The sequence below is a fragment of the Phasianus colchicus genome, chromosome 4 (assembly GCF_987193195.1).
Source record: "Phasianus colchicus chromosome 4, bPhaCol1.hap1.1, whole genome shotgun sequence".
NCBI lineage: Eukaryota > Metazoa > Chordata > Aves > Galliformes > Phasianidae > Phasianus > Phasianus colchicus.
The window spans coordinates 56,388,585-56,402,967 of NC_143439.1; the positions used below are offsets into that span (position 1 = coordinate 56,388,585).

General features: G+C 35.7%; 1 protein-coding gene across 4 annotated transcripts in view; it reads right to left on the minus strand.

The window, feature by feature from the left end:
* Window positions 1–3,967: 3,967 nt before the first annotated feature.
* Window positions 3,968–14,383, minus strand: part of SLIT2 (slit guidance ligand 2) — a 244,645-nt gene continuing 234,229 nt past the window's right edge. For 3 of the 4 annotated variants that reach the window (XM_090139613.1, XM_090139614.1, XM_090139612.1), the window contains 3 exons: window positions 11,352–11,640; window positions 6,974–7,185; window positions 3,968–5,878 (listed from right to left, as the gene is read on the minus strand). In XM_090139613.1, coding sequence (XP_089995739.1) covers window positions 5,637–5,878; window positions 6,974–7,185; window positions 11,352–11,640 — 743 coding nt within the window. In that variant the 3' untranslated portion in view covers window positions 3,968–5,636. The remainder of the gene's footprint in view (window positions 5,879–6,973; window positions 7,186–11,351; window positions 11,641–14,383) is intronic. The other variant, XM_090139615.1, reaches the window with a different exon arrangement.

The following is a 14,383-nucleotide window of genomic DNA, read 5'->3' on the forward strand; positions in this document are numbered from 1 at the left end:
AAGAAAAAGGAGAGAGAGAGAGAGAGAGAAGAGTGGGCAAACTTCAAACACGTCAAACTTGCTATTTCAAAACAGCAGTCGACTTCTATAGCACAGGTCAGCTGGTACTGCTCCTATTGCTGTTACCATAGCAGAAACACAGAAATGTGATTAAATAAATAAAGCTAATCAGAAGCAAAAAAACAAGTTTGCAGTAAAAACAGCTCAAGTTAACCTATTCTCAGAAGACTTTGAAAGAAAACATACTTCTAAAGATGTGCTGTGAGAGATTTTCGGCACAGCTGCAGGAAAAAAGAGGTATCCTTTCCCTTTCTTTAGAAGGATTAAATCTGTCCTGGAAATTAACCAAAGTGGACAAATGGGCCATCATACAGAAACAACAGATTGAAGCTCAGAATGTGAAAAACATTGAGAATGGATAAAAATGTGCAGGAAAATGGCTACTGGACCTTTTTAAGGAACTTTAATGACAGAATAGGCAACCCAGGCACATTAATTCTATCTTTACTTGTCTCTTGTGATATGGAAAGTATCTTAAAAGGAATTAAAAAAAAAAAAAAAAAAAAAAAAAAGGAGTTCTAACAGACAAAAACAGATAACAATTTCCCTGCTCTGGGTCTAAAATTTCATAGAACATATAAGTTTAAATCAATCTATCTATGTCAGTCTGTACTACAGGAGCTAATGTAATATCTTCCAGATTATAAAAGACATGGAAAAAGTCTGATCTTTGTAACTGAATGTGTAACCTGTCTCCCTCCTTTAAGGCAGATCTTCTGATCCCTCAACAAATGTTAATGAATACCTGAAAAAGGAAAAAAAAAAAAAAAAAAAAAGTCTCAATCTGTATGTAGTATAGTAATGCACAGTTTTTGGAGGTACTGAGGTTCGATGGTTCTATACCTCTGAATTGGAGTGAAACAAAAGGATGGGGTTGTAAAGAACAGAAAGCATTAGTAAGATCAACATTTTAAGTTTGAGCTGTGGATCTGGGAGGCAGTTTGAAAGTCTGTTCCCATGGCTGAGCAAAATTCCTGCAGCATGGGTGTCATGCTGCAGAGCTGGAGCATATTTGCTGGGACTGCGGATAGCCAGAAGTCTTGCTGTTCAGTGAGATGACTGTTTTTTCTCAGCTTGATAAATGACATACAGCACTGACAGAGCACTTCTCCTTTGCTGGCCATCACCCCTACGGACACTGGCCAGAACAGCAGCAGCAGGAACATACCCTCCAACTCTGATTTAATCTCATGGAGCCCAGGAGACCAGTGAATAGAGCTGTTAACTCTCTGTTTGGTTTGCTTTTCCCATCTGTGTTTTATTAAACTGAGAACAAGATTTATTCCGTTCCCCCCCCCCCCCCCTTTTTTTTTTTCTTTTTTAACATCAGGAGCTGTTGGTGTCCAAGATGATGGTTGATGTTAAGGTATGCATACACAGTTTAACCTGGCTAAGGGCCAAAGAGGCCTATAATTTCCAGCCTAGACCATTTATTTGCAAAAGGACACAAAATCTCTGCTCTCAGACATTTCTGAAAGGATGAACATGACTACTTTCCTCTCTCCCAGGAACACAATACATAAAGAGCCCAGTAAAACAGTAGGCTCTCCAGGATGAGCCAGGCTCTCAAGGCATGCAGGCAAACACTTCAGTTTTACTTTATTGACAGCCCCTACACAGTCACAACTACCGGTGATTCTCTGATTTCCACTCCAGGAATCTTAAATAGACTGGAGATACCAGCCCAATGTATAAATATTTCTTCTAAAAGCCAAGGATCCTGAATGGCTCAGCTGGGGAATTTCACTTTATGAGAACTTTATGTGCCAGGCTCTCCACTGTAAGGTGGGATACAGCTGGAGCACAGATACTTGCATGCCTAATGAGCTACCAAGAGAATAGTGCAGGCTTCTAAGGAGAAGGAACCAAAAGATGATTTTGAATTGCTTCAAAAAGATTAACTTTTCCTCAAATACATTTAACTAAAGATAGAACAAGAGCGTGCTTTTGGGAACTGTAAAGAGGTTTCTTTTAAGTATATATGTTTCAAGCAGTAACAGATAAAAACCCCAAATCCAAAGCTTCAAAGCAAACAGCCTCTAACATTGTGTTGCTTTTCCAAAACCTCTAGGCTTTTTCTTTGCAACAGCAGACTCCTTTCCAAAAAGCACCACTCCTCTCCCTCATCTCTTAATCATCATTCTTTTTATTAAAACTAACACGATGGATCATCAGGACTACCAGGTTTGTTGCAATCTACAAAAGTTCCACACTCTGGTCTTCCCAGGCAAATGTTTTCATGGCATCATATGAATACCACGTTGATTGTAGCAGCTACACACAATACCATCACTCTATAATGACTCTTGCAATAGTAAGCTTTATAGTACTCTCATGTAGCAATAAGAAGTTGTTCATGTTTGGATTTGACTTTCAACATCATTAACAAAAAAACAATGCCTTTTTTTACTCTTTCATTATAGAAGAATAGTTTTTTCCATGCTCTTTCACATTTTTATCATCTGAGATGACAGTAGGAGCTGTGCATGAGCCAGTACAAATTAAGGGGCATTCTTGTGCTTTTGCTTTTAATTGCTTATAAGAATACTGGCAGAAAAACTGGAATCTTAGTTAACACAAATGTTTTTTTTTTTCCCCATAAAAAATCAAGAAAAATGAAACTTACAAAGTAGGGATGTGTACTGAGCCTTGTCTTTCAGACCCAATGGAGTTTGTGCATTTTCTTCAATACATTAAAAGCATGATATACATGAGTGATTTCTATAGCAGGCCACAGACCTTAGGAGGGAAACTCAACACCTGAACATGGTGTTAAAAGCTGCATCATTGTTACCTCCTTTAGTTATATGCCTGGAGTATTCTGCACTGAACTAAATCCTCTGCTGTGTTAGCTTTGCCTAAAGCTACAATTCCCTCAGATCCCCAGCTCACCTTCAAGGCATATCTGTACATGACAGTCTGCTATTACAGCCACGTTACAGGAAATCCAACTGAGGGATGATAAATGTGTCAGGATGACCCATTCCATTGAGAAATGACAGAGCTGTGCTACATCATAAACAGTGGCTGCTTAAGGACTTTCATTGGTGAAAATATAGGGATGCTTCAGTTTCTAAGCCACAGTTGGATGCAGTGCCTTATATCTTCCAGAAAGGTACTTGTAGGTGCAAAAATTTTTTGTTTGATTTGAAATTAAATCTTAAAGTTTGTTTTTGTTTGTTAGTTTTTGCTGCTGCTTAGAACCCTCCCCTCCCCTCCCCCCCCCCCCCAAAAAAAAAAAAAAAAATCCCAGCCTTGATGCACTTAAAGCAGTCAAGCTCCAGATACTTGGTACAAGCATTTTGGTTGTACACAGAGAAGTAATACCGCTTCTCCAAGAACACTAGCTAAGTAGTACTTTGCAAAAAGACTTCTTCCTGCAAGCTTCTAATACTTAAGGAAGATTAACTAGAAGTCAAAGGAACAAAAAAGAAGGCTTCATGTCAAAGGCAGTTTCATTCGATATTTAGACAGTTTCTAAGGTGGACTGAGAAAAATATACAGCAATGTATGCAAAAATTATATTACAGGAGTGAAATCTTTTAAAGTATCCTATCCAATCCATCTAATTGCTGAAATTTAAAATGCTTAGTTCAAAATTAGTGAAAATAAAGCTTTCTGAAGAATCAAGTTACTTAACACTGCCAAGTTGCCAGTTTTATAATCATTAAAATACCAGCATAGACTTAACGTGCCTTTACACCCAGTGCATTTCACTTATAAATAAGTTTTTAGTTAATTTTGCTATGAGTTCTGCTGTGTTCTTAAGGAACTGACATTCTCAGATGTCCTTGCCTGTAAGTGCAATAATTACATTGTAACTCCTTCAGATTTGCAGCAATGAATACACTAGAACTAGAGTTGGGTTTAATTCTTTTTTTTTTTCTTTATACCAAATACTGCTTGCAACTACAAGTGTTTAATTAAAGGCTGTTAGACAATTTGAATTTTTCAGAAGAATACAAATAAAAGCAGTTAGTGAAGTAAATATCTGTTTAATTTACAAACATCAGTAGCATTACTGATATCAGTCCAAATAAGACAAAGCACACTGCATTACACATGTACATCTAACTTTTTTTTTTTGTAAAAAAAATAATAAAATAAAATTGAAAAACATCTGCATTTTTACAGGGTACCCTGGGTTTTACTGAAAGAAGAACACAACCCACTATTAATGATTACCAATTCTACATTATAATTTAGCAGCAACATGTTAACGTGGGGAACATTAGGGCAGTAAAGTAGCTTTATTATTTGGGGAAAGTCACAGTTCTTGATAGCACAGTCTTTTTTTCTTTATAAAAAAAAAAGATAAAGGACTCCATGGGAATATTAATTTATAAAGATCTACCCTCTAATGTCATTTTCTACATGCCATCTCATTTTCTGTAAGTACTGTATATAGGGAAAATTAATTTCTCTACAATTGCCATCTAGTGTAAAAGACATTTTCTGTCACACATTACAGGTTCCTGGAAGGTGTCCTGAATATCTGCTGTATGTGAAAACTGCAGATTGTCATCACTTTCAGATTCAGTGACACCAAGTGGTCAGATTCTAAGGAAAAGAAAAAGGGAAAAGGAAGGGGAGGAACAGACCAAAAACATTTACCCCAAGACGACATGCTACGTTAGTTCTATTGCAAAAAATCCTGATTTTTAAGTCTTTTTCTTAAAAAAAAAATACAAAAATACTGGGACAAATATAAATTAATATATATTAAAGCATTGAAAAACAGTAAAAGGGATGACCTAGGAGGGTTAAGTACAATGTACTTCGATACAATAAATATTTCTCAATGAAACCGAATACTGTATAGAGTTGTTTTTAGAACTCATAGAAACAGAAATCCATATTATTACTAATTTATCCATCAATAATCTATTTTCATCATCCCCCAAACATTTATATTACAAAAAATTAATACTGGAAAAGGGCAGATAAACACTTTTTGTATGCTTCTTTTGTTAACATGCTGACATAAAAGTGTACATCATCAGGAGATTTCAGGATTATAGTATATTCTCATATCTCCCATTTCCCATCCACTAAATGGGACCTCATCTTCTCAAGATGCTTAATAATTCTGAAAGATAAAATGTACTTCATACAATTATTATCTCTGTATGCATTCTCATCCATAGGTAAGCGATTGGTATGGTCTGTCAAGACAATAAAATATACTGATACAAAAATGAAAAAACAAGACTCATGTTCTGGTCAACATTTCATCTCTGAGCTGTTATGTTGAAAGTCACGTATGTATAGTGTCAGTGTATCTTCAGCATGTTATAAAGAAGAATCCGTGTTAAAAGTAGTTAAGTTTCCCATCACTGTTGTAATGTTACCAGGTCTTTTTTTTTTCTTCAAAGCTCCTCTTGGTTATGAGAAGTCTCAGTTCAAGCACTTGAATCTTTTTTTCAAATGAAGAAAAAGTCTTTATTCTCATAATAAAAATAAGTCTGTTCTGTATTTTACAATATATTTCAAATATTTCCACTATGAAGCATTAATTAGTCCGACACGGTCAATAAGTATACAACATTTTCAAAAGACAAGTGTGACAGGAACACTTAGGAGGGACAATTTGTACAGCCACACTTCACCACTTTTTCAATCTCGTCCACAAATGACGACCCATCAGTGCATTCAAAAGAGTATTTCCGTCTCTTGCTCCTTAGTGGTCCACAGCACTGCCCGGTTGAACATCCCCCTTTACATTCTAGTCTCGATACCTTCTTGGTCGTCTGGCACGCAGCATACCCTTGCTGCTTTTGGTAGTAATCTCGGATTCGTTCCCCTCGACAAGAGATTTCTGCAGAAAAAAATATTTAAAATAAGGGATACACTTCTGAGATAGAGGTCAAAGAATGTTTGACGTTGCTGAAGAAGATGATCCTTTTCTAATTGCAGTTGAAAATGGCATTTTACTTGGCTCAGACACATAATGGAAACTAGTTGTTCTATCAAACATAATTTGATTAATGCTGAGTTTTATTTCCTACACCTCTTATTTTCAGATAAGTTTATATTATGTATATGTAAACCATAAATACAAAGCTATTACAATGACAAGAAAATTGGAAGCTTAAATCTTTTTCTTTTTTATAAAAATACACATCTTCTGTTCTTACATTGCTAGCAGCTGGTTCTGTTTATCATAGGAAAATGTTTCAGAGAGCATGCAATTTAATTTATTAGACCTGGAGTTTAATATTATTCAATCTGTTATTTAATACAAGTTACATTCCACTAACTTCATAAATTACTGAGGTATAAAACCAGCAAAAAATGAGACATCTGTTAAAACTTCTACAACCATACTCTTCTATTCACATCTACGTACAATACAAAATAAATGCCATCTGGGGTAAGGGAAAGAGAGGGAGAGGGAGAACTTCGATAGACAAAGGAAAAAGGTAGGGGAAAAAGTCATCCTGTTTTCATCCATCTCACCTGCATAATTCGCTGTGATAAATCAGTTGAAGCTGAGAGGTCAAAAGTAGAGTTTGTGATAAAACTAGGAGCAGAATCATTGGATTTGGCTTCTCAGTTGCAGAAGGCAGAGAAACAATAAATACAGAAAGATACAGCAGGTAAAAGGTAGTAGTTAAATATAGTAAAAATGTGTTTTTGAATAAAGGCAAAAAAAAAAAAGTTTTCACAGCAAAACATTTGGTGAAAAAATATCCAAAATGTAAATAAATTCATGGGAAAAGTTTGATTCTTCTCTCACTGAGATAAATTCTTATGGCAAAAAAAAAAAAAAAAAAAAAAAAAAAAAAGCAACAAATGTGTGTATTGTGGAGAAAAAAAAGTTGGTAATGTTGTTGGCTGTTCATGCTTTAATAAAACAAACCTCTTTTCTGAGACCAAAATAATAACATGACTTTTGAATTTTATTTTTTACCTTTATCACAGCTGTCCCCCGTGTATCCGCTGCTGCATTCGCAATATGGTTTCCCAAGTCCTGAAAGCCTGCATTTGCCATGTTTACACCTGATGGATTGGCAGGGGTTAAACAGCATTTCCTCTTCATCACAGAGGACTCCCCCATGTCCCTGCAGGCATTTACAACTGTATGAAAACGCATTGATCGGCAAGCAGGTACCATGCACACATCTACAGGGGAAACAAGCCCAAGAGAATAAAAATAAATTATTCATCAAAGTTCAGGCTAAGCAACATTAACTACAAGTACTTTGGACTGTACTCAGAAGAAATTGCTTTTGTTTCTAATAGACTTTTTCAGTGAGATGCAGTGAAGTGCTTTATAAGGTTTTATAATTGGTATGCAGTTTTACACGAAACAAGCTGCACTACAGAACTCTGTCTCACCAGAAAGCAACCACTGTAGATGTGTTATGGAATACTTTTGTAGGCCACAGTTTCTCAAGTCAACACTTTCTGTCTATCTAAATTTTTAGCATGCTTTCAAGAGCACAGCAAGATTCAGTCCAAGTGTAATCCATTAGAATTAGGTAGAGAGAAAGGCTACTCACCTGAAATTTTGGTTCTTGTATCATTAATAAAAATCATACTGTCACTCATGAAGTATGGGCTCCCAGCACAAAGACAGGCCAGACACTTCTTAGCTAAAACTCTTCTGATTCAAGCAATGGTTTCAAAGCTGAACATGTCCCCCTTCAAATGCATTAGTTCGCACCGAAAACTGCCAGCAGCATGGCCACATAATGTATGCACTAGCAGTACTCAGCTAGTACTCGTGCAGAAAGTCATGCTAGATCACGTTGCAGATTATCAGGTCTTACCTGAGTTTTTTTAATCAGCTACTCTCTCAGTTGGTCTGTTGTAAATGTTTGTGGCAACTCAAATCTTGTCATTAGACAAAAAGGCTCCGAGTTGAGCTGCATTTGCTAAGTTGTGATATATAGAATATGTAGCTTGTCTTAGTTTTCTGAGAGGGAGGTGGTGTCTCCCAAAAGGAGGATGTTTAATTACCTGTTCCTATGTGTAATCAGAAGATTAGGGGAATTCATCTGCTGATGAAAACATCACCAATGACAACCAATGAGTTGCAATAAAATCACTTCCCTTTTCTGATTTGGTGACACAGAGTCAATACCTTTCTTCCTAGAAATAGCATTGTTTCCTTTTACTGCTGTCTTGGTACACAATTCTTCTATCTATACATTGTTTCCTAGGGAGACAGCAAAGATTCCTCTGTAGGGACAAATGCAACCCTGACACTCAAGGTCACTTTCACCCTAATGTTACTCCTCTCCATATTGTAAGATCTCTGAGCTCTCAGCCTCCTTAGCTGTTTGTGGCAACCACCTAAATAAATACATAAATAAATGAGAAGCTTCAGATGAGAAAGAAGTTGTATTTGATTGAAAACAAAATACTTCGTTTCAGTTTGGAAGAAAAAGATGTCATTTCACAGTAAAAAAAAAGCACTGTTAAGAACATCTAATTTATAAATTTTGCATGTAACATAGTCTGTATTTCTAGTAACTTTCTGCTTTGTACTCTACTCCTTCAATACCATAAGAAATTTGGTAAAACTGCAAAGACTGCACAACACATTTTAAGTTCAACAAACCTGAACGAACTACTGGAAGCTTGCTTCAGCTTGTAAACACCACCAAGTTCCACTCAGCAAAGACAGCTACATTACAATTACCTATCTGTATGCTTAATTCTGTGTACGTGCTTTAGCATGGTGTAACTACAAGAACAAAGAGTACAGCAAGACAACCCCATCAGAAGAGATTCAAATGGAAGGCACAACACACAGCCTCCATTCACTTATCCAGTTAGAGACTAAACACTGCAAATGTAAAACTTAACTAGTAGCTTAAGCACCTCCAAGTTCCCCATTCTGCACATCTGAAGGAATTATGTTTCCTAAAGAATTTAAAATTGTTCCTGTGGTCTGATATTCTAGGTCTGTTAGATTAAGCAACTGAAAGTTGGAGGCTTAGTGTCACAAAGCAGCTAGTTTTCATTTAGTCTTCCTTGTGTTTACCACTCACAAAAAAAGCACACTGTGGACACCTGATCTTTGAAGCTACTCAGGCAACACTGACATCGTGTCATATTCTATACAGGCTGTTTCAGATATCAAACCAATCTGTGTCAGGATTTTTGGTAGAGTTTTACTTGACTTAAAGATGATTAAATCTTAGCTAATGCCAATTCTCTCACTTTTCCTTCCACCTGTTCTTTGAAGCCCTAAATTTCATCTTCAGACTGCACTGAAAGGAACATCAAGCTAAGTGCAAACTCTCAGGCACAGTTTCAGCTTATCTAATTTTAGTACCTATGTCAGGCATTCGTTAGATTTATAATTGCCATAAGCTCCCTACACACTCATGAAGAGAAACAAGTTTGTCCATAAGGTTATTAAACCACATGAAGTCTATTTTACTTCCAAGAACTGTTTCTTCCTTTACTGACTTGAGAGCAATCTTTGGTCAGTATGTTCCTAACTCAAACACCTAGGTTTACATAAAATAAATCAAAGCCTTAAGCTTTTTCATGGTGTGCAAGACCCCTAAGAGATTCTCTAAATTTCCAAAACAGATCACAATGACGATTCTGTTTACAGATAAAATGGAACATTATATTGCACTAGGTGGAAAAAAAGGCATCTATTTATCAGACAGGATTTAAGAGATGCATCAGGAAATAGAAAAATTCCCCAGGAACAAAAGAACAATGAAAACCTGCATCATTCCAAAGAAATAGTTTTTGGTTTGTCTTTCTCTCTTAAAAGCTCACAGCACTGTATACAACTGAATCAAAAACAGTATTTGCAAGAACTAGCAAACTACTACTGTTTTTCTCACTTAATTTCATCCTTGAAAGAAATTCCAAATTGTATGTATCTGATACTTGCCAAGTTTTGTAATTCACTACAAGAAACATTCAGACTTGTGTTCAGTTGCAAAAATCCATACAGAATCTATTACAAAGATACTTTGAAGAAATTCTTAGAATTCACTTGATGGTACAGTTCCGCATTGGTTTTGGCTACTGAAGTATAAAATAGATGTAAGAGACTTAGATTCAGCATTTATATTTTTTAACCTGCTGTGACTTCCATTCTTTCTATTAAGATACTGTGAAAGAGGACAGCATAAGAAAAAAAGACTCATAAACAACTTAGTGCTGCAATGATCTCTCAAAATTTCACTGCTATGGCTCTGGGAAGAGTTCAAACATTGATAGCTCTGAAACAATCTGTAAACAGTGTAAACAAAGCACCCTCATTAGTGTATAAAGCATTAAAAGGTGAGACTCCCAATGCACGCTGTGTCAAAACATCACTTAAACATCTCTTTATATGGCATTTGAAAATCATCTTATTAGAATCTCCAGGAAGAGTTAGAGCACTGGTCCTCAAAAGTTAAAAAATTATGTAGATCAGAGCACTGAAAAAAAACCTAACAGGCCCTTTGGAAAAAAAAATGCGGTAAGGACAGTGGTAAAGGTCAACTGAATGGCATCTTATTGCACATGACCAACACATCCCAAAGGACTGTGAACTTCTGAAGTTTCTGATCTTTTTGTGCTGGGAGATCATGAACCAAGAAATTGAGCATGTCACTATTTATAAGATGAACACACATATAAATACTTCATATATGTATATTTATGTATCTATATCTATCTGTATATAGATGCACACATATATATACACACACAAGACCAGCTGTATAAACATACTTAAAACATCCAACTGAAAATGTTCTAGTTAAGTCTGTGAGAAGAATTAACACACATGTACTTAAGCAGAAGTTTACCATAAAGGTAGAAATCTCCTTTTTAGCCAAAATGTGGGGTTATTGTAGAAATATCGGATTGGATAAGTTTAAAAAAAAAAAAATTAAATAATAAGACATTAAATAATAAGAATTAAATAAACACACTAACAATAAGAAAGGTACTTTCTGATAAGAAGTAGCCTTTTTCCACTTGGCAAATTCCTCCAAATGACTTTTGTATCAAACTTCATACCAATAGCTGCACTTGCATCTGTGTAATTCATTACAGAACTAGTCAGAACTGCATTAAGAGCAAAGAGTCCAATCATATCCCACATTATGGCTTTAGGCAGAACTTCTGGGTGATGTGTTTATCTGCTCCCCTACATTTTTTTTTTAATTAAGTTTAAGTTAACTTGGATGCTGTTTTCACTTTTACATGTCCAGCATATTTTGTTTCTTACTGAACTGTAAAATTGTATGGAAAAAAAAAAAAACATAAGAGGAAAATTATATACATATTACACTACAGCTCTGATTTGAGGAAGGACATACTTATTTCCGAGACACGGGTCATTAGTTTGTTGATCACAGAGGGGTCCAGTCCATCCTCCTTCACACTCACAAGAAAAGCTTGACTGGCTGGTAGCATGGCATGTTCCATGCACACAAACTTTCTTGTGACAAGGCTCGCAACCTGGCAGAATTCCCACTTGCAGTGGCACATTTCTGAAGTCCTGGAGTTCGCTATTGATATACAGATTACGGATGCAGCCATGGAAGCTTGTGCCATTCTGTCCTGGAGACTGGCGTAAGGCTGCAATGTTATTTTTCACAGGCATGCCTAGGAAATTAATAACAGCAAATAATCAATGCAATTTTTGGTACAGTTTTCTATACCACATTCCCTGTTTTTAAAGACATTTTAAAAATTATGCTTCTCCCTATGTAATTATCTTTGATATTCAGCCTACAGGGATGAGTAATGAACTTGTATTTGGAAATTGTCCTGGTTGTCAAGCATGCATGCAAACCAACTGCAAAACAACATGCCTTTAGTGTCAGCTAAAGTGATGGATGTAGGAGTTCATACAGGAAGCTTGCAATTGGTGAAAAGTCAGATACATGACTGTTTGACCCAATGCAATTAAGTCTGGGATGGTACACTATCTGAATCTTTAAAAAGCAAAATATTTAAAAAACAAAAATCACGTATCAAGATGTTCAGATCCTGAAGAATTCAGAAACAGCAGGTCATTGATTTGGAGTTGGGATACAGTGTATTGAGCATTAAAAAAACAATTTGTTTATCTAAAAAAAATTAAGTTATTAGCTGCACAGGTGTATTCATAGGCAAAATTAGCAGTATTAACACCACTACTTAGTGACATAACAACTAAAGAGCTGATGTCCTGCATCCTTTCTCCTTAACCATGTAATCTGATAGATCTAATGCTTTTATGTAGCTTCTCAGAATGAGTAGTTAAGAATAATGTGGAACCATACAACGGAATGAAGTACTTTTGCCTTTCATTTAGAGGTTATTGTAATTTTATCAGGCTACTTTTCAGTGATGATATAAATGAATACTATTGTATCTATACTGCTTAAGAGCATAATGTTCTCTGATCTCATCAGCTCAGTAACATAGGCTGGGAACTATTATATTAAAGAACTCAAACTGCAAACTATCATTAATTTCCATTTTCTCAAACTATTAGCCACATTTTCAAAAGTGTTAGAAGGGCAAATGGTGTGCAAATGCTGCTCATTTTCTTAAAAAATATTTGTCTGGCAAGTTTTAGACAAAGGTTCTTTTATCAGTTGCAAAATATCTGCCACAGAAATGATGCCGACATATTTCAGCTGAATTTTCTGAAAGGTTGTAGCTTTGGCATTGTTCTCCTCCTTCCTCCTCCTTGAAGTATTTTGTCACAGAAACCCGCTACAGGTAAATTACAAAATTTACTGCTGAAGATGGCAGATGGTAAGAGCATCTTACCATCTTACTAGATAACAGCAATACAATAACGCTGTTAAAATGACCATCTCATTAAAACACTGTTAGAGCAGAGTGCCTGCAAATGAAAAGCTGTTGATGCTGTGTCTGTGTCAGAAATAGGGACTTCTCTGAAACAAGGTGCCACAAACAATTGACAAAAATGTGCTCTAATTTCTGAAAGAAAAATGTGAAGTATCATTGAAGTCTGTGGCTCCATTAAAGACTTTTTGAGAAGAAGGTTTGTCCCTTTGGGCTTCTGACCAAAAGCCATGAGCTTTCAATATGATATACTGGGAATTGTTACAGATAGACTGAAAATATCAATATGTGCAGTCTGACCTCAAAAAAGACATACAGTTGAAAAAATATTTAAAAAGTTGCATAAAGTAACTTGTTTCTGTAAAAATTAGATCAAATTATGGATTCCCAACCGACCAAAATAATTGTCACCCAAGAATAACTTCATAAAAAAAAAAAAAAAGAGAGAGGGGTAAAAGGGCTTGCTGTCAAGTCTGAATTTCATTCATCGTGCCAGCTGAGGTGATGCTTACCAGAAATGCCATTTTAACAGAAAGGTGATAAGAGCAAGTGTAAGTTACATGATGGTATAGGTGTCAAACTAAGACTTTGGCAAAGATAAGAACACTGCCAAGAATTCTAGTGAGAATTTGAGTTCGTAACTGAAGGATATGTGTGATCAAATTCTTCAAAAATTCTAGATAGACTATGAAAAAAATGAATGAATCTAAAAAGATAAGTAAAATAACAAAAAAAGAGTGGATTTTAACTGGCTCAAAAATTTTAAAGATAACAAACATACAAGTACAGATAGAGAACATAAAAGTTTAACAGATGAGTATATGTCTACTGTTTTTTTGCTCTACAATAATAATAATGTGCTCCTGATAGCAGCTTTCATTCTGTTTTGGATTAACATTTTCTATGACAGCTGGAAGGATTTTCTGCTTGGAGCCTGAATGTGAAGAACGGAAATAGAGGCAACACAGGATAACTCTAAAGCATATGTTGTAGGTTGAAAGAGACTCCTGCTCTTAGGAACCAGACCACTGGAGGAAAAAGTCATTTCTAAAAATTGTTTCTTCTGATAATTCATGATGATTACACAGGTTAATATGTCTTCTAATGAATACACACCTGTCAGGTGAAGAAGCAAGAGAACTGTATGTCATAAATCATACGTGTTAACACTGAACAAAAGGAATGTCTGCACTTGGATGTACAGAATCATTTCATTAGTAGATGCCCATAACAGACAGGGCAATCTTTCTGCACTCATCTCAATATTCTTAGCAGTCATTAAACAACAAATGGATGTTGACAATACAAGTAAGCAAGCACACAGTGTCTTATTTGAATATAGGACTTTCCCTCCTTTGAAGATCTGTGGTATAACGGAATTTTAAAGGCAATTCATATATGTGATGATACTCATTTCTCTGCTAGTATGAGGAATACGACTAATGTTGAATTTTATCTTGTACTTCTTTTCATTTTAGATGGGAGGAGACAATAACCAAATACAGAAAGATTTGATGAAAAAAAAAAAAAAAGTGTTTACAGGACA